Source organism: Erythrolamprus reginae, chromosome 4 (assembly GCF_031021105.1).
Source record: "Erythrolamprus reginae isolate rEryReg1 chromosome 4, rEryReg1.hap1, whole genome shotgun sequence".
Lineage (NCBI taxonomy): Eukaryota > Metazoa > Chordata > Lepidosauria > Squamata > Dipsadidae > Erythrolamprus > Erythrolamprus reginae.
This window is the reverse complement of record NC_091953.1, coordinates 16,982,955-17,004,589: the sequence shown is the minus strand read 5'-3', so window position 1 is coordinate 17,004,589 and position 21,635 is coordinate 16,982,955. Positions and strand designations below refer to the sequence as shown.

General features: G+C 38.2%; 1 protein-coding gene and 1 pseudogene across 1 annotated transcript in view; one reads left to right on the top strand and one right to left on the bottom strand.

Annotated features, from left to right (window-relative positions):
* Positions 1-10,307: 10,307 nt before the first annotated feature.
* DYNC2H1 (dynein cytoplasmic 2 heavy chain 1) overlaps positions 10,308-21,635 on the bottom strand; it is a 184,870-nt gene continuing 173,542 nt past the window's right edge. The window contains 2 exon segments of the mRNA XM_070749693.1: positions 10,308-10,467; positions 19,461-19,643. Of these exon segments, the coding sequence (XP_070605794.1) occupies positions 19,485-19,643 (159 nt within the window). The 3' untranslated portion in view covers positions 10,308-10,467; positions 19,461-19,484.
* On the top strand, positions 15,837-18,449 carry LOC139167097 (A-kinase anchor protein 13-like; annotated as a pseudogene).

Below are 21,635 nucleotides of genomic sequence, written 5' to 3'. Positions count from 1 at the left end.
CACTAATCCCAGTGACCGATAAGGTCCCACAGAGTTGGCCTTCTCCGGGTCCTGTTGACTAAACAATGTCGTTTGGCGGGCCCCAGGGGAAGAGCTTTCTCTGTGGCGGCCCCGGTCCTCTGGAATCAATTCCCCCTGGAGATTAGAATTGCCCCCACCCTCCTTGGTTTTCGTAAACTACTCAAGACCCACCTATACCGCCAGGCATGGGGGAGTTGAGACACCTTTCCCCCAGGCTCTTTATATTTTATGTTTGGTATGTATGTACTGTTTGATTTTTAAATATGATAGGGTTTTATATGCTTCTTTTTTAATATTAGATTTATTTAACTATAATATTGTTTTTTATTATTGTTGTGAGCCACCCCGAGTCTTCGGAGAGGGGCGGCATACAAATCTAATAAATTATTATTATTATTATTATTATTATTATTATTACTATTATATTATATTATGATTATGATGATGATTATTATTATATGCAAACTTAGATGCAAACTACATCAGTAAATGGTGTCTCCTTCATTCATGCTCCTTTGGAAGTTTTTCTAGCATATATAAGTTCAGTATTTAAATTAAAATGCCTGAGATCTTGTGGGACAAACAAATCTTGTAAAAGTTCAGGATATTTGCACATTTTTCAGGATCTTGAAAGAAGGCTTGGAACTGGAACGTTCTATGGGATTTTAGACCATTTTAAAACACATATTGGAATATTTTGGAGTTTGTGGTATTGTAGAAGATGACATTGTTCCTGATCTCCAGGGAATGAATATCTTTACATAAAATAGTAGAAACAATAATTCTAATGATTACAGATCTCTCTTTGGCTGTATTCAGATTATTCATTTAACCTGGTTAATAAATTATCCAAGTTTTTCTTTACACCATACACTGAACTTTGAACTAACCAAACTAGGTGGCCTTTGATAGCATACAGATGCTAAAGGCAGAACCAAAGTTAATAGTAGCCAAATATAGCACAATATATTCATCTACTGGAATAGTTAAACCTAGATTTCTCTTCTGTTTCATTCCAGTTTAAAATATAGTAAATTTTTAGGCAGTGAAGCTGAGAATATTTCTCCCACCACCACCTTCCTCGCTGTCTCTGCTAATGAAATCTCTTTCTCAGAAAAATGTGATGCATACAGTACGCTACAGTGGTTAAAACAGAAGAAACCTACCTTTTCACAGATAAAAAGGATTGCTAACATTTACAGCCCTCCAGTGACCTTTGGAGGATTAGCAAATGTGACTAACCCAAGGGCTAAAAGAAGAAGGACAGGAAAAATGGCTTTCAAACACATTGCATATTACCAAGATATATTGCACTCTTATGAAATCAATTGATCATTTATAGGGGTAAATGTTCCCAGCATGGATATACACAATGGGCATGGACATAGGAAAGAAGCTGCTTAATAGAATTTTAAAACAGTGTAGCTATTTTTTATAGAAGCATACCGTTGGGTAGAAATCTGGAAGGAGAAATAAAAGCCATTTTCTAGAAATAAGCACTTTATGGAGAATAACGAACTGCCAGTTCTCCACTTTCAACAGTTTATTTATTTATTTATTTATTCATTCATTCATTCATTCATTCATTCATTCATTCATTCTTTGTCCAATATACAATACATATGTAAGAGAATAGACATTAAGTAATATATATAACGATAGAAAGTAAAAAGAAGAGAAGTAGATGGGAGGGAGAGAATATATATGATATATGAGATAAGGAAAGACAATTGGACAGGGGACGATAGGCACATCAGTGCACTTATATATGCCCCTTACTGGCCTCTTAGGAAGCTGGAGAGGTCAATCGTGGAGAGTCTAAGGGAGAAGTGTTGGGGGTTGGGAGTTGACACTATTGAGTCCGGTAATGAGTTCCACGCTTCGACAACTCGATTGTTAAAGTCATATTTTTTACAGTCAAGTTTGGAGCGGTTAATATTAAGTTTGAATCTGTTGTGTGCTCTTGTGTTGTTACGGTTGAAGCTGAAGTAGTCGTTGACCGGAAGGACGTTGCAGCATATGATCTTGTGGGCAATATTTACAAAGTTACAAAGTCACCTGATAACCACAAACCCTCAACAGCCACCATCCGGCCCAGCAAGCACAGTTCCGGTGGCTGAATTTCAGGTTTCCTCTACGTTCTCCATTCCGTTCCTGTCGGCTCCTCTCTCAACACTTTTACCAAGCAGTCAACAAGCTTGAGAAATCAGCTGGGAGTCCGGTAGTCAGCTTAGAAGTGCAGAAAGCTCGAGTCATGTCCCAGCACTACCCCCCCCCCCCCCCAAGCAAGGCAGGCCCACAGACTGGGCTCAACAGGTTGTTCTATTTTTACATGTCTTATTAGGAAATCAATTCAAGATTCATTTTAAAGAACATGGGGCAAGTACCATACTACCACCTCTATGACAAATCTTCCATGCTGAGATGAATTGGTAACATTGCTAATAGCATCACTGAAGTTACCGGTAGCTTTCAGGATAAATAAATAATAGATAGAAAATAGAATTACAGTGGTGCCTCTACCTACGAACGACTCTACTTACGAACTTTTCTAGATAAGAACTAGATGTTCAAGATTTTTTTTGCCTCTTCTCAAAAACCATTTTCCACTTACAAACCCGAGACTCCGAAACTGTAACCGGAAAAGGCAGGGAGAAGCCTCCATAGGGCCTCTCTAGGAATCTCCTGGGATGAAACAGGGCCAGAAAAGGTGGGGAGAAGCCTCGGTGGGGCCTCTCTAGGAATCTCCTGGGAGGAAATAAGGTCGGAAAAGGCAGGGAGAAGCCTCCATGGGGCCTTTCTAGGAATCTCCTCGGAGGAAACAGGGACTCCACCCTCCCTGTGGTTTCTACAATCACACACATTACAAACTTTTCTATTAAGAACCTGGTCATGGAATGAATTATGTTCGTAAGTAGAGGTACCACTGTAGTTGCCAAAGTAGATTTGGCAGAGGAGATAAATCTGCTAAGAAAGATGATTTGTTGAGGGCTCTGTCACTGAGGGACTACTGTATTTGTTTGTTGGTTGGTTTGATTGATTTATATGTTGCCCCTCTCCAAGGACTAGGGTTGGCTTACAACTTATAAAAAACAATATAGACATCCTAATCCAATTAATTTAAAAACTAATTAATCTAAAACCCGTGACATTAAAAAATCAATCATTCCTATTCACACAGAAAACATACATTACATTTGTCGGCCAGGGGGCTAGAATCTAATGGCCTCATGCTTGGTGACACAGATGAGTCTTCAGACTCTTGTGGAAGGCAAGGAGGGTGGGGGCAGTACGGATCTCTGGGGACAGCTGGTTCCATAGGGCTGGGGCCCTCACAGAGAAGGCTCTTTCCCTATGCCCCGCCAAGTGACATTGTCTAGTTTATGGGACTTGGAGAAGGCTGACTCTGTGGAACCTAACTGGTCGCTGGGACTCATGCGGCAGGAGACGGTCCTGCAGGTACGTGTCAGGTTAGTCCCAACTTGGGTACTTAGGAAAGAAAGACCCTCGACTCAATGGCTGAAGTGAAAAGGTTCATTTTTACTACGTTCAAGTGGTTACAGCATAAATAAAGCTGCCTCTGAATATTGCCATGCAAGCCCTGCATTTTTCCTCTTCCCTGGCCTTCTCCCAGTGACCAATCCATCAATGTCCAATAGATTTCACTTTAGATGTTTGGGGAATGGCTTTGAAGTTTGTTGCGTATGTGTGGTTTATTTTCATGCCTCCGTCCTTGGTCGGTTGCTTCCTTCCCAGATTGACATTTCTGGTTCCTGTCACCCTGTCATTCCTCTCTCTACGTCTTCCCCCTTGATGCTCTCTACTTCTCCAATCTTCTCTCTCCTCTTTGTGTTTTATGCCAAGACGCCAGCAAAATGTGCTTTCCTTGGCAGACCTGACATTGTGCTCTACAAGGAATCATTGTCCTCCTTTTGTGAAAAGCTTGCTTCTGATATTTAGACTGTCCCATCTTTGTTGGGTTTCCATAGAGCTTTGGAGAATTGGCTCTTCAGAAAAGCATTTGGGGGCAATGAGGACTAGACCTCCTTGGCAAAAATGAGTGATAGCGGCTCAGATTTTAGAATATAATGTTACTTACCTGCCCCTCAAATAGCAAGCACAGTAAAAACAGAAATACGGTAAATGTTTTGTGATGATTTGTTAACAACCATTTTGTGAAAGCCTTCCAAATACATTCCCCTCCACACATTTCAGAAACTTTACTTTTTTCCTCCCTCTTTCTCCACTGATGCCATCATGTTTTCTATAATTCCTGAACATCCTTTTTGTACATGGACTTTTGTTATGATTTGAAACCCAGTGTAATCAGGTTATGTAGGTACATTCTTAACTTGTGAAATTCATCCATTTTTTTCTTATTATGATGCATATGCAGAGAAAATTCATTTTGGTTCAGATAAGTAGACCGGCTACCAAATGCCTAGAATTTACTTGTCATTCTGACATCTGATTCAGTGTTTTGGATGTTTTCCCATGCTGTAAAAGAAAAAAAATCTACTACAGGCTAATCTGCTTGGAATGGCAAGGAACCTAAGGCTAATGCACTGATGTATGAATTGTCTGTGCTAATAATTCTCTACTAGGTTTTGATGAATATATAATAATATGATGGATGAATGAAGGTTTTATTAAGTCAGCCTGAGCATACTTAAACTTCAGTATTTACAGCCCACTTGCTCCTCATGTGCGAAATTCTCAGAAAAAGCATTCAGACAAGATTCTAAAAATATGCATTGCATGACTATTTGAAATTCTGGGTTTGTTGCTCTCACTGAAATTTTAAAGCTTGAACCAAGCAATATATTTCTCTCTCTCCCTCCCTCTCCCTTCCTCCCTTCCTCCCTCTCCAATTAGCTGTATAATCCAATTAGTTTTAGTGTTTATCATTTTTGAATTCATCATTCCCATTAATAAATGAAAATACTTCTGTGCCAAAGGGTTTTCTATGATTAATTTTGTATAATCCAGATATTGTCTCTAACTCATGGTTCATTTTCATCCCAGCCAAAGGAGACCCTTTCTCTTTTGGAAACTAGTAATAGCGTCCTTTTATTTCAGATGATCACAATTGCAGTTGTATAGGTGAAGATTTGTGGCAACATTCACGTAATTTTTATTGTTATAAGTCTCTCAAAATCCCAAAAAATTGTGGATAGGCAACATGATATGGTAAATACCAAGAAACAAAGAAATACTTCCAGTTGGCATCCTCAACCCCTTTACCACAATTAAGTAAGAAAAATAAAAAGGATTAAAGTGGTTAAATATTCACCTTTTAGCATTGTTCCTATACCCATCCAAAATTTCATGCAGCTTCAGGTGAAAATGCCAAGATGTATCAAATCACAGAATGATATTGCTGAACTTTAACAATCAAATATTTCTTTATTTATTTGTTTGCTTATTTATTTATTTATTTATTTTGTCCAATACACAATGAGGGTTTTAGTGGGTATATATCTATATACACATAGTAAAATACATGATGAAGGTTATAGAGGAGATACTCATAGTAAAGTATATCTAAGAAATAATAGAAAAGAAGGTATAGTAATAGAACATATCCATGAAAGAATTGAAGAAGAGATATAGGAATAGAAGAAAGGTATAGGAGATATAGGAGAGCAATAGGCAGGGGACGGAAGGCACTCTAGTGCACTTGTACTCGCCCCTTACTGACCTCTTAGGAATCTGGATAGGTCAACCGTAGATAATCTAAGGGTAAATTGTTGGGGGGTTGGGGATGACACTATGGAGTCCGGTAATGAGTTCCACGCTTCGACAACTCGGTTACTGAAGTCATATTTTTTACAGTCAAGTTTGGAGTGGTTAATATTAAGTTTAAATCTGTTGTGTGCTCTTGTGTTGTTGTGGTTGAAGCTGAAGTAGTCGCCGACAGGCAGGACGTTGCAGCGTATGATCTTGTGGGCAATACTTAGGTCTTGTTTAAGGCGTCTTATTTCTAAACTTTCTAGGCCATCTTTATTATTTTTACAAATAGCTCAAGGCAGCAAAAATATCTAATGTATCTTCCTCCTATTTTCGCCACACCAACAACGCTATGAAGTGAGTTGAGCTGAGAGAGTGTGACTCGCCCACAGTCGGTTGCTTCCTTCCCAGATTGACATTTCTGGTACCTGTCATCCTGTCTGTCAGTGCCCCGAATAGCATCTGAGAAATAAATGAGCCATTCTGTGGAATTAGAGACTTTGGCCTGCCACTGTCGTTCGTCCCTCTGTTTTTCCCTTTGATGCTCTCTACTTCTCCAATCTTCGCTCTCCTCTTTGTGTTTTGTGGCAAGATCGGGAGTCGGGAGTCACTGCTCACAGCCACTCATGCCCTCATCACCTCGAGGTTCGACTACTGTTCAAATCAATAAAAACTTGACATATTTTAATGTTTTTTAAAAATTCTGTTATTTGATATGTTTTTTTAAAACTATCTTTTTTTTTACAGAAATTTAAGGAAATTGGTTATAATCTTCTAGAAATGCAGACCTCTCAGTCTTTCAAAGAGGCCAAATTGTTGATGCTTGAATGGCAGGCGCTAGTGTAACAGAATGTGTCCGAATGTTTGGTGTTTCAAGAGGTAATGTCTCCAAAGTAATGACTCCTTTTGAAAGAGAAGGGAAAACGTCCTCAGCCAAGCACAGATGTGGTCGAAAGTCGAAGTTGTCTGAGAGAGACTGTCGGACTCTAAAGTGAATTGTTAGAGCGGATCGCAAGACCGCAGCTCCTAAAATCACTGCAGAGCTCAATAGACACATACAGAACCCAGTTTCTACAAAAACTGTTCGAAGGGAGCTTCACAAATCTGGATTCCATGGAAGAGCTGCAAGGTGTTTCCGTTTTTTTGTCCACCCCCCTGTAGTTCCTGAATATCCAAATTCAAACCTTCATTTAGTCAAAATGTTCAGCCATAACTTTTTCTCAAATCCCTTTTATTGTTGTTGTGAGGATAAAATAAAGATTAATCTTAATACACATTTAAAAGCTTTAAATGAAACATAGAAACATAGAAGACTGACGGCAGAAAAAGACCTCATGGTCTGTCTAGTCTGCCCTTATATTATTTCCTGTATTTTATCTTACAATGGATATATGTTTATCCCAGGCATGTTTAAATTCAGTTACTGTGGATTTACCAACCACGTCTGCTGGAAGTTTGTTCCAAGGATCTACTACTCTTTCAGTGAAATAATATTTTCTCACGTTGCTTTTGATCTTTCCCCCAACTATGAAAGAAATGATAGTCAAATACAGATTGCATTTGGAGAATGAGTAGCATTTATTTACTTTCATTTTATTTATACATTTATTTTTAAAACATTATACCACCCATCACCCCTATAAAATGACTCTGGATGGCTTTTACCTAAATTTCTTTCCTGCCAAAAAGGAGTGTAAAATCTTGCTTGGCTGTTTTTTCCCCAGCAGCTTTTGGTGACATTATCAGTCTCTTCCCTAAAGGATAATTAATTTTGAACTCTTCCTTTCATTTTCCCACTGGTTTTCTCTGGCACCTTTTAGATAGATAGCCTAAGTTGCTTGATTGTTTTTCACTTTAAGTGAAGCTTCTCATTTTGAGACATATCAGTTCCCCTGGCTATGAGTGGGAACAGGAGATATTCATGATCAAAGCTACCTTGGAAATCTTGCGTTTTAACTTTTTATTTGGTCATTTAAATTCACTTTTAAGAAGGCTCATTGCATTTCCTCTGATCACTGGTGCTAATATGCACTACGGCCACTTCCCCTGGAAGTTATGACGTTCTATGAAGTTAGATTAGATATGGAAATCATCATGTGCCCCTTTAAATATTTACACTCAAAACCCAATTTTAAACTCATCTTACAAAATGCTATCCTGTTTAAATTATTTGACCTTATATGGTTTATCTTTCATGGGTTTTTTTCTCTTCTTTTTTTCTTAAGTTGAAATACTTTGGTAGTACTTGAGATACTACTTTCAGTCTCTGGTTGAAAGCAAATCCTTCTTTATTGTGATTTTCAGTTTCCATTTATACTTTCAGTAGTAACTGGAGGCTAGGAAACACAAGTCCTGTGTGTGACGCATACGGCCTGCAGGCCGCCAGTTTGACACCCCTGCTCTAGTTCTGAAAGACCTGCTTGAAGAACTATTGGGACCGCCTGGAAAGCTGAGGAGATAGTAGAGGCCTAGATAAATGTGGTCTCCTTTGTCAAGAAAAATAGATTTTTGTTCCAAAACAGGTGTGGGGATGGTATTAAAGCAAGACAGAGTTGAGGCTCTTTTGAATTTGGGGGCCATAGTGTGATATGAATGTGAACCTGCTATAAATAATAATAATAATAATAATAATAATAATAATAATGATGATGATGATGATGATGATGATGATGTGGCACAGATGATCCACTGGAACTTGTGCCAGAACTACCATTTACCAGTGGCAAAGAACTGGTGGGATCATAAGCCCGAAAAAGTGGTCGAAAATGAGCAAGCAAAACTACTGTGGGACTTCCGACTTCCGACTGACCGAATTCTGAAGCATAACACACCAGACATCCTGTTTATGGAGAAAAAGAAAGTATGGATCATTGACATCACAGTCCCAGGGGACAGAAGAATTGAGGAGAAGCATCTAGAGAAATTAGTGAAATACGAAGATCTAAAAATCGAGCTGCAACGACTTTGGCATAAGCCAGTGAAAGTGGTCCCAGTGGTACTTGGCACACTGGGCACAGTGCCAAAGGATCTCAGCGGACATTTGAAAACCATTGGAATTGACAAAATCTCCATCTGTCAATTGCAAAAGGCCGCTTTACTGGGATCGGTAAACATAATTCGCCGCTACATCATGCAGTCCTAGGTGCTTGGGAAGCTCCCGACTGGTGATGAAATACGAAATCCAGCATAGTGATCTCGTTTCCTGTGTTGTACTGACATAATAATAATAATAATAATAATAATAATAATAATAATAATAATAATTATTATTATTATAATAATAATTATAATTATTTATTAAATTTGAATGCCGCCCCTCTCGGTAGACTTGGAGCGGATAAGATGTGATTATTAGGTTATGTTACAAGAAAAAGCAGCAGTTTCTATTTGGCCTTCTACATTTAAGATACTTTGCTTTAATATTGATCTAGGTAAACCTCAGTGTAAGGTTAAGATAGAATCACTGTAGGATCAAACGGGCTCGTTTTTTAAAAAAAGTAACTACCAGTATTTACCAGGAAAATTTGAAATCATTTGCCAATATTAGGTAGGTCAATCCATTAGGGTTGTGCAATAATTGTAATCAATAGGTAAGGTTATTTATCCAGAGACTAGACTCAAGTTTACTAACACCTGCTTTCTGTTGAAATACAGGATTGGGAACACAACAGATAAAACTGAAAAATGTTTCTTAGAGATTTTGTTTGAATTCTTTCTAAAATAATCATACTGTTTTATGGTCTCAAGTGAGTCTCATATAGCAGGTATGTATTTGTGGTGAAGATAAACTGCTCCTCTGGAAAGACAACCACAATATAATTTTGATACACCATTTCCAAGAAGGATGCTAGAGATTATTTTTTAAGTTCTTCATTGATAGGGAACCAGATAAACTATGAAATGATTTTAAAGAAGTTAAAGGAGATTGACTTTGGACTAGTCACCTCCCTTTCAACTCTGTTGTTGTTGTTATTATTATTATCTCATCTCACAGGATGGTTGTTGGTAAAACAGGAAAGGGAATGGGCATTATGTCATGTTTTTTCCCTTATGCTATTTATAAAAATGGGATAAAAAAAATCGAAAATGTTATTTCCTCAATTTGGAAGACACTGTGACCAGTTGCAGATCTTTCATTGCTGCCCTGATTTCCAAATGAGGCATGCAAATATTGCTTATAAAAGAAATAGAGATGTTTATTTTAATATATAATTATCATCATTAATTTTGTTACCTAAATATTTAAACTTTTCTTGGAATTTGGTATAAGTCAGCTCTACTTTTTAAACTCCCACCTCTATTTATTACATGTTTATCCCACCTTTATTATTTTTATATATAACTCAGGCAGCCAATATACTTTCTACTTCCTTCTCTTTTTCTAACAACAACCCCATGAGGTGGATTGAGCTGAAAGAGGTCAAACCTTGGTCTGACCAAGGTCAAACATCCATCTTTTATGCCTAAAGGAGTGCTCTTATACAGGGAAATAGAAAAAAATTAATACACAAAAAACTGATTCAGCTTATTTACAAGTAACACACGGGCAAAATGAGTTTGAAAAAAACTAAAATTTATTTAATGAGAGCAATGAAAATTATACATATTTCATAAATATATTTCAGTATAATTTGTTTTTGTTTAACAGCAGGAACTTCTCTTTTCAATTCCCAAAATTATGTCCTTTAAAAGTATAGCCTGAAGTAGAATTAAAATCTGGAAGTTGAAGGGAAAAAATGAAGATAATAAAAACACCAATACAATGAAAAAAATACACAGAGTAAAAGCAGAGAGAGAAATATATATATATATATATGCAATTAAAAATACAGAGGGACTTCTGGTTTAGAAAAAATAGAAAAAAATAATGGGAATAAAAAAAATTTGGTTGACAGCAAAATGTGCATTGATAAAAGAGGATAATTACTTGAAACTGTTAAAAAACATTCAAAAGGACTGAATAAGCTGGACTAAACTACAAATTTCATTATTAGGAACAATGTCAGTTATAAAAATGAATATTTTACCTAAACTGCTCTATCTGTTTCAAATAGCCCCAGTTAAGTTAGACGAAAGATTTTACAAAGAATTAGACAAATCAATTAGGAATTTTATATAGAAGACCCGAAGCATTCCTCCTTGGGATTATAGACCAAAAAATAGATTAAAATAAATATTATTTATTAATACATATATTGACTGCAACTAGGATGGCAATTGCCCAACAATGGAAACAATCCAAACCTCCTGACGATGCCTTGATATTAAAAAAAATATTAGACTGTGCAGAATCGGATGCATTAACACTCAAATTAAAAAATAAAGAAGACTCTGAGCACTATAAAACTTGGAAGTACTTCTATGATTGGTTCAAGAGAAGAAACGAAAACTCAAATTGAAATACAACAATAGTAATACTTTCTTTCCTCTTTTTTTGATATAACAAATCACAAAAGATCTATATACAGTAATTTTCAGGAAAAATTTGTATGAATTAAAAGAAATTAAATAAGAATGTACGACGGCGGTTAAGAAAATAAAAAATAATTAAAAATATATGGATAACCAAAAGGAAAAAATAGTAGATACCGATGATATGATATACTTCACCAGAAGATAATTTGAAATTATAAGATGACTTATAACTTTCCCCCTCACAAGGGAATTTAAGTTTAAATATTATACATTATGTTATTTGTTTATTGTTATTGTTATTATTGTTCAGTGTACTTAAATAAGTAATTAACTATATTAATAGGATTATCTTTTTTATTTGTTTGTTTGTTTGTATGTGTTGGTTTTGTTTCGTTTCAATTTATGATTTGATTATTTATCTTACATTTTTGTAAATGTGTATGTATGTATTTTAAATCAATAAAAATTTATTATAAAAAAAAAGGAAAGGGAAAAAGCCCAGAATTAAATATAAATTACAGTAGAGTCTCGATTATCCAACATAAACGGTTGGGCTGATAGTTGGATAGCCGAAAATGTAGGATAATAATAATAATAATAATAATAATAATAATAATAATAATAATTTATTAGATTTGTATGCCGCCCCTCTCCGCAGACTCGGATAATCCGGAAAAGCCTTGAAATCACTATGAATTTCAAACGTATTGAATTTTTATTGCAGTAACGTTTCAGTAACAACATTTTAATGTATAAACAGTTCAGTCCTCTCAAAATTTAAAGAAATCAGTGATCCTTTTCTGCTTTCCCGACGATTGCCGCTTCTTCGCAGCCAAGTCTCGCCATCTTTGCAGCATCATAATGTCGACCCCCGTAGCTTCTTCTTGTTGCTCAATGCACTTCATTGCAATTTCTAGAGCTCTAACCCCATCGCCATGTGAGATTGTGAGAGGTTCAACAGATGATGCTTGCTCATCAATTTCTATTTTGTCGCCATTGCTATTGACAAGAACAACAATTTTTTCATCAGTAATTTCATACTGATCATCTTCATTCATCCAGCTGTCAATCTCTTTGCAAAGACACATCCTCATACCCAGGGATAAGCCGTACAAAGGGTAGAATGCTTTCTTCATCTTCATCTGTGCTTTCCATAATTTCATCTTTTTCCTTTTTGCACAGCAACTTATTCCATGATTTGACAATTGTTGGAATCCTAAAGTCACTCCAAGCCTTTGCAACCCAATAAGCAACATCCTTTATATTGATGCGTTTCAATCTTTCAATCATGTCTTGCCATTCTTTAATTTCTTCTATCAATATCGACAGTAGTTTCCTGCAATAGTTCCTTTTTAGCGTTTCCAAAATGACCTGATCCATCGGTTGGCAAATGGCGGTGACATTAGGTGGCAGAAACATAGCCTTAATGTCCCCATCTTGAAGCTCCTCTGCATCAGGATGTGTTGGGGCATTGTCTAGCAACAAAACTGCTTTTCTGGGGCGGTCATTGTCTTTCAAAAATGTATCTGCGGAAGGAACAAATTCCTTAAAAAAACTAGTCTGAAAATTTCTTTAGTCATCCATGCACACTTTTGATTGTAGTAGTATTTCACAGGAAGAGCATTCTTTGAAATAGTTTTAAAGGCTCTTGGATTTTTGGACTTCCCAATCACTGCGCGATTCATTTTTAGGGTTGCAGAAGCATTGCTGCATGCTAAAATTGTCAGCCTTTCTACGCTTATAGCCTGGGGCTGCTGCTTCAGTTCTGGCTGCAAGGATCTTACTGGGTAACAGTTTATAATTGAGGCTGGACTCATCACAATTAAATAGCTGATCATATCTTAGGCTTTCAGTTTTAACAAAGTCTAGAAATTTTATTTTGAATGCCTCAATTTCTTCAAAATCTGAAGACAGTTTCTCTCCACAAACATATAACTGGCGGATTCCATATCGTTTTTTCCACCTGTCAAGCCAACCAACATTGGCTGTAAAATCTGGGTCCCCTTCATCAAATTCCTTTCGAAAATGCAATGCCTTTTGCTATAAAAAGGGTCCTGAAATAGGCACACCTTTGCCTCTGAACTGCAGAAACCAGACATACAAAGCTTCACTGACCTTTTCATAGGCACATTTTTTCATGGTTTTCCTCTCTTTCACTGCAACATCAGTAACTCTGGAGGAACACCATTTTTCTATCTCAAAACGGTTCCTTCTCCAGTCTCCTAGTTACCCTTCCAACACCATAGTCATCTGCTACCTTCTGCAACGTCTCTCCCTTGTCCAGTATCTTGATCGCCTCTAGTTTCTGCTCCATTGGTACAACGACTTTCTTCCTTTTCGTTGCAAAGTTTGAGGGCGTGTTTGGGAGCCTGGCTCTGCACGTCACCTTCCCCATCACATCTGCCATGTTTGGGGACATATTTGGAGGCTTGGCTCTGCACGTTGTTTCCTCATTGCCTTCCCTGTCGCGGGGGAAGCCACGCCCCCAAGCAGCCCCGACGTCGGATAACCCGGAGTGTCGGATTACCGAAGGACGGATAACCGAGACTCTACTGTAATGCAAGATAAAAGGTGTCAGGGAGGAATGGGCCTACCCAACTGGGAGGCATACCAACAAGCAGCAACCATGACCTGGTTGAAAGAGTGGGTCCTGTTAATAAATAAAAGAGTCTTAATCATTGAAGGTCACAATTTGCAGTATGGGTGGCACAAATATTTATGGAATGACGAAAACAAAATCCACAAATACTTTAGTAATCATCATATTAGGGATTTTTTAATTAAAAACTGGTTAGATATCAGGAAAAAATTCTAAATTCAAATGCCAAAGTGGATATCACCTTTGGAAGCCATTACCCATCCCAATTTAGTAAACTTAAACAATAGAATCACTTACAAAACATTATTGGATGAACATAATAAACTTAAAATGAGAGAAGATCTAGCACCAGAGGGTGTAGATATTGATTGGTGGCCATACTATCAGTTACACAACAAACATAAATCCGATTTGGCACAATTTGATTTTCAGACAAATTATCACGAAATGGATAAGATACTATTGGGTCCAGATGAAAAAATAATCTCGAGATTTTATAACTGTATTTCAAATTATAAAATGGAAGAAGAAAGAATCAAAGAAGTCATGGTTATTTGGGCCCAAAATATAGGACACACGATCCAATTCGATGATTGGGAAAGCTGGAACTTCAAACTAACAATCTCCACTGCTTACAAAAAAAACCATATATAAAATGTTTTATCGGTGGCATCTTGCTCTGACAAGACTGGCAAAAATTTACCCTGATTCATCCCCAAAATGTTGGAAATGCAAAACAGAATTAGGGATTTACTACCACATGTGGTGGACATGTCACGGGGCCAGGACATATTGGAAACAAATTCAACGTTGGTTAAGAGAAATGATATATTTTAATGTAGAACTAAAACCGGGCATAGTAGACCTCAAAATCCACAAAGACATGCGATACTTGATAATTCATATCTCAACTGCGGCGAGGATTTGCTATGCACAATCGTGGAAGAAAGAAACCGTTCCCACCAACCTACAAGTTATCAATAAAATATTTGAAGTGGCAGAAATGAGTAGAATAACTGAGCTTAAAGAAGATATGAACTATTATCAAATTTGGGACAAATGGTATAAATGGTTAGAAAAAAAGAAAAAAAAAGTAATAAAATAGGTAGTATAGAGATGTTAAATTCTGAGAAGGCATAGAGATGGTAGCGTATATATAGATAATAATGAGTGAGAAAAGAGTGACTTAGTATAAAAGAACATTCTAACAGACAAGGATGTAATGAGCTAACTATAGTACAAAGTATTTAGTAATAATAATTTGAAGAGGAGTTATAAAAGAACTATACAAGACCAATTATGAAATGTAAATGATATTAAATGATATGATTAACTGCATAAAATTTGATTAGAAACAATTAAGATTGGGATAGTTAAGAGTGAAATAAGATATTTCTCTAATTTTAAATGTTTGTTTTTTGTTTTTGTTTGGTTTTTTTGTCTGTTTTTTTGTTGACTTGCTTGTCTGTTATTACTATTATTATGATTATATATACTGTAAGTTATTTCTGTAAATATATTATGTATGCAGCTTTTTAAAATAAAAAAAACTAAAAGAGAAACTTTTGAGTGTAGAACTCTTGCCTCGTCTTCTTTTCCACCTTCTTTGGGTGCTTCTGTTTGAAACATCTGGCTTTGGCTACTTCTACCTGTCTTTTCTTTTTTCTGGCTGCAAGGTCTCTCCTGACTCCTCTCTCAAGAAAGATACTTGAGAACCGTTCAGCAAGCAGATGTTTCATGGAAGACTTGCTGTTCTGTTTTGGTTTTTTAATAAACATCTTTTTGCACGGCTAACTGTCTCTTTCTGCGTCTCCTGCTTGCCGGTCTTCCCTCCCGTACAGTTCCAAGAAGGTTTTTTTTTAAATCAACCAGCTGGATTGCTGCTGGGCTCTGATTTTTTTTCTCCTGGGAAACAAACTGGTTGGACTCTGTGAGATTCAGAGAGGGATCACTCCAAATCTCCCAAGGACCCTCGGCCAAGACATCCGGGAGAGGCTTCTGGACTGTTTGACCCTCGCTAGGAGTGAATGGTTGATTTGGCTCTTCTCTGCTTTTTCTTTGCTTGGACAAAATGTACGAACGGCACAAGAGACGATATAGCCTGTGTGAGATTTCCAAAGAAGAGAGGGCGGTAGAAGTGGTGCTACTGAAATTAACCGTGACAACTGGTGCCCTGTTGAATCTTCCCCAGATTCTTTACTGTTGGAGCAGAAGCATCCTTGCAACACTGCAGAAAGCGATACTTTTATAGAAGACAGATTAGGTGGCAATGGCTCTTCCTCACAAAGCATTCTTAACAGAGGATCCGAGTGTGACTCTGAACTTTTTCCTCTCTCCAGTGATGGTTTGGACGAGGTGGACTTTAGAAAGCAGCCTGAAGAGGAGCAATCAGCCAGTAGAAGTTCAACCTCCTCAGTGAATGATACCATATTGTTGGAAAGGAATTCTTCCATTGGTAGTAATGTTTCTGTTTCTCGGACTCCTGGCCCCCTTGGATCCAAAGTGAGGCACAGCCCAGATGGTGACTGCTTCAAGTGGGGGACGAACGGAGAAGGCCAAGATGGCATGGCAGGGATCTCTGGGGAACTGGATGAATTGCTGCATAGCGTCATGGAGGTGTCCCCACCTTCTTCTGGCCTGCAGAATTTGAGGCCGTTGTCTCCTTTTCGTCGGCATAGCTGGGGCCCAGGGAAGAATACCAACAATGGTGAAGCTGAAGTCATCCAGAGGAGTTCAGTGCAACTGCTGGGGGAAGCTGTAAGGAAAACTCCCTCCCATAGAAGAAGTTACAGCTTAAAAGGTCTTTCTGGAGAGGCTGCTGATAGTACTAAGCCTTCATCAAGTCTCGATGTAGCATCTATGAACACCAAAGATCTTCAGCAAAGTCCCCTAGCAAATGGTGAACGAGGATCCCTGGTCTCGCTCACTGAAGAGGAACAGGAATCAGAGCTGGGAGAAATGAGAAGCCAGGTTTTCCAAAGACCACAGCTGCCTTCCTTTGGCTTCTCCACAAGTCCCGTTTCTCCTCCATTAACAAAATCCATGTCGCTGATGGGCATTGCCCACGAGACATCAGACAATAGCATCCGAACCTTCAACAACCCCTTGACTCAAGCATCAATGAGGAGAGTGGCAATTTACAACCTCACAGCCCCTCCCGAAAAGATTTGGAAGGCAAAAGTGAGACAAAGGTCAGTCGTACATTCAGCTACCTCAGGAATAAAATGTCCAGCAGTAAGAAAAGCAAGGAAAAAGATAAAGAGAAGGAACAGGATAAAGATTTCAAGGACAAAGATAACAAGATACTAAATGGCCATCTCTTCAGTGGCATCTCAACCGTGGGTCTCGTCAGTTGTTACCACTGTCTCAAGCCCTTCAACAAAGATTCATTTGCCTGTGCAAATTGTGGTGCCATTGTCTATAAAAGCTGCAAAGAAAGTGTGGCTGCTTCTGCCAAAGTCAAAATGAAAGTCCAGAAAAACCCAAGCGGACTTCACTCTCATGATATTTCTTCATTGCCTACAGTAATTATGAGAAATAAGAGTTCTCAGCCAAAAGAGCGACCCAGATCAGCGATTTTTGTTCCTGATAAGAACATAACAATGTCAGTGTTCAATAGTAGGCAATCCCAGGAGAACATGTCTCTTTCAAAGAGCGTTTAAATTCAGAACATTGCTGGAGTTGGAAATGATAAAAATATCCTTCATACGCGGAAATTTCTCTCCCAATCATCAGACTCCTTGAATAAAATCAGCCGGGTAAATTAATCCATGGAATCATTAACAGATGAAGGGGCAGACATGAATGAAGGACATCTCATTGGAGATTTTGAAACAGACTTGAAACATCTGGAAGCTGAATCTTGGAGTCAAGTGGTGGACAGCAAGTTTCTCAAGCAGCAGAAAAAAGACATTGTAAAGCGACAGGACGTCATTATTTTATTGGCCAAGTGTGACTGGACACACAAGGAATTTGTCTTGGTGCATGTGCTCTCAGCGTACATAAAAGAAAAAGATACATTTGTCAAGAACCATGTGGTACAACACTTAAAAGATCTATGAACAGATTTATGAACTGATTCAGCCGGAGATGCACCATTTCCACACCTTGAAGATCATGAGTGATATCTACAGTAGACGCATGATGCAGGAGCTACAGTTTGAGCAGCAGATGGTGGAGAAAATCTTTCCTTGCTTGGACAACTTGCTGACCTTCCACAGCCAGTTCTTTCAGAGAATTCTGGAGAGGCAAAAGGAATACCTGGCTGAGTGAAGTGAGAAGAACTTCTTCATCAATAGTATAGGAGACACCTTAGTGAATCAATTTTCTGGGGAGAACACTGAGTGAATGAAGAAAACATATGGGAAGTTCTGTGGGCATTGCAATGAGGCCATGAATTACTTCAAAAACCTTCATTCCAAGGATAAAAGATTCCAGGCCTTCATAAAAAAAAAAGATGAGCAGTTCCGTGGTGAGACGCTTGGGCATTCCTGAATGCATCTTGCTAGTAATACAAAGGATCACCAAATACCCAGTGTTGCTATAAAGAATATTACAGTATACCAAAGAAAACAACACTGAACATCAAGACTTGGTGCTTTTGTTGAACCTCGTGGAGGAAGTCCTAACTGCGGTTGACAGCAAAGTAAGCCACTATGAGAAGAAGATCCCAGCGAGCAGTTAGGTCCCACAGAGTGGGTCTTCTCCGGGTCCCGTCAACCAAACAATGTCGCTTGGCGGGACCCAGGGGAAGAGCCTTCTCTGTGGTGGTCCCGGCCCTCTGGAACCAACTCCCCCGAGATTAGAATTGCCCCCACCCTCCTTGCCTTTCGTAAGCTGCTTAAAACCCACCTCTGCCGCCAGACATGGGGGAACTGAGATACACTTCCCCCTAGGCCTTTAAAATTTTATGCATGGTATGTCTGTATGTATGATTGGTTTTTAAATAATGGGTTTTTAACTGTTTTATATAATGGGTTTTTAACTGTTTTTAATATTGGATTATTGTTATATACTGTTTTATTACTGTTGTTAGCCGCCCCGAGTCTGCGGTATACAAATCCAATAAATAAATAAATAAATAAGATGCGTCTCAACAAGATCTATACCCAGATGGACAGCAAGTTGATCAAGAGAATGAAGATGTTTGTCAGAGAATATCTGATGCAAAGGAACTTTGTCTCTGTAACTGGGAGATTGAAAGAAGTCTTGGCTGTCCTTCTCTCTGATGTTCTGATATTCCTCCAGGAGAAAGATTTGAAAAAAAAATACAGAGTAGTACGACCTTCAGATTTTATACGGAGGTTTGGATGTTTACATTACATACATAAAGGGCAGATGATAAATTTGCGAGATTGATGGAAGGAATCATTTTACTAGTGAACATACAAACGTAGAAACAAAATGAATGGAGATTGTACAGTATCAAAATTTAATGAATTGCACATGGTGGGAATAATTCACTGAAGTATTCAAGTATTCAAGTGAAAAAAAACACCCCAGGTAACTAGGTAAGTTCTCAGCTAGTTCTCTCAGATTGTCTATTGAAAATAAATATTAATTAACCTTTTAGTTCTGCTGTAAATCCACAGTGTGCCATTTATAAAGCACCGTTCGGCATAAATTTCCCACATTTTAGTTTTAAACCATCACAGAAAACATAAAGTCTTTTTTTTTAAGACAACAGTAATCAAACCTGATGGCTAGCAGCAGCTTCTTCTTACTGATTTTTCAGAAATAAAGCAGCGCCACATTGGATCCATTGGTCTTGATTCCCTCCACACGGGACATCAATATTTGTCACCACACAATCCCTTTCTGCACTGGTGTAAACAGGCAAAGAGATGCACTCTTCAGGAGAATAGGGCCCATAAGCATTCTGTCAACAAAGAATCAAGCCTTTGAATTAGAAGATACGGTTACAATTATTTTTACACACACACACACTGTTTGCCCAAAAATAAAATCCCATCTTAGTTATTTTTTGCCATCAAAAAAGGCACTAGGTTTTATTTTCAGAGGGAGGGGATGTTTTCTACTGACTCACCTCGCTTGTTTGGGTCACCCTCGACCTCCTTTTCACCCCAGATCGATCTGGAGCTCTTTTCATTCATTCATTCGATTTTTATGCCGCCCTTCTCCTTAGACTCAGGGCGGCTTACAACATGTTAGCAATAGCACTTTTTAAACAGAGCTAGGCTATTGCCCCCACAATCCGGGTCCTCATTTTACCCACCTCGGAAGGATGTAAGGCTGAGTCAACCTTGAGCCGGTGATGAGATTTGAACCGCTGACCTTCAGATCTACAAGTCAGCTTCAGTGGCCTGCAGTACAGCACTCTACCTGCTGCGCCACCCCGGCTCATCTTTTATCAGCTGTAGAGGCCTTTAGGAAAACCTTGTCAGCATTGCCGGCTAGAGAAAAAGTGAGCCGGCAAGGCAGGTGTCAGGATATGTGAGACCTGGCTGCTGGGGGGTTTTCTAGATTTTTAATTAGTTAATTATGTATTGTATATTTTATATGTTGTGAGCCACCCCAAATCCTCCAAGAGGGGCAGCGTAGAAATCCAATAAATAAATAAACAATCCGAAGGTAAATAGTAGAACAGTTCCATCTCCACATCTCCATCCTAACTTAATTTGTACCTGTGAACCCTGGAGTAGGTGGGGTCTTAATAAGGGCTTATTTTGGGGGTGGGGCTTATATTGGACTAGGACTTACTTTCTTGGTAGTTTGTATTTTCAGGGAAACACAGTGTATATATATGTGTATGTCTCTCTCTGTGTGTGTGTGTGTGATGTTTTTGCTGAATTTGAAAATTAAGGGAGACTAGATCTATTTTGGCCTTATTTTGGCCTCATCAGCTAGCCATACCCTCACTGGGACTTGAACTTGCAACTTTGGCCTTGTAAGGCAGAGGATTAACCTCTAGGCTACAGTATCCAATCCCTTCAGCTCTGTACCAGGGGAGGGTTACATGTTTTTTTGTGTCGATTCACCCTGGTATATTGAAGGAACATCATCACAGCTCCTTTTTTGTCTCTCGGCCCAACCCAGGGCCATTTCCAAGGCAGTTAATTTATTCATAGCCGACAAACTATATTCTGTATGTGTCACGTTTTTGCTGAATTTGAAAATTATATATGTATATATATGTTTTCGTAGATTTTCACGGGTATATGTATGTAGATTGTTCTGAGTTTGGGTTTTGCCCCTTGTAATATTTTGCATGTCTATGCGACGTTTCGGTGAAATCACATTCACCATCATCAGGCTGAAGTTGTAAGCTTCGTGCTGCTGTAAATATAGTTTTTCAAAGACTTCGAAAAAACTAAATTACTCTCCAAAACAGAACACGTATATAAAAGAATAATCATGGAAGCCATATAGAAAAACACCCCCTCCGTATGAATAAATGTGATGACACGTCCCGCCTACCAGAAATTTGGAAACCAGCCCTAAACAAAAAAACATATCATAATTATCACCATGTCAGTCCTTCAACTAAATGTGATTCCACCAACCAATCAAATCATTAAAACATAGCCACCCAATCTATATTGCTACATTCAAACCAAATCTCCACCCCCACCACTATTTATAAGGAACAAATGGCAGTTGCAAACAAACTATATTATTTACAGCAGCACGAAGCTTACAACTTCAGCCTGATGATGGTGAATGTGATTTCACCGAAACGTCGCATAGACATGCAAAATATTACATGGGGCAAAACCTGAACTCAGAACAATCTACATACATATACCCGTGAAAATCTACAAAAACAAATATATATATATGTATGTATATATACAGAGAGACAGACAGACAGACAGACAGACAGACTTTTTCAGATATTTCTCCTAACTGC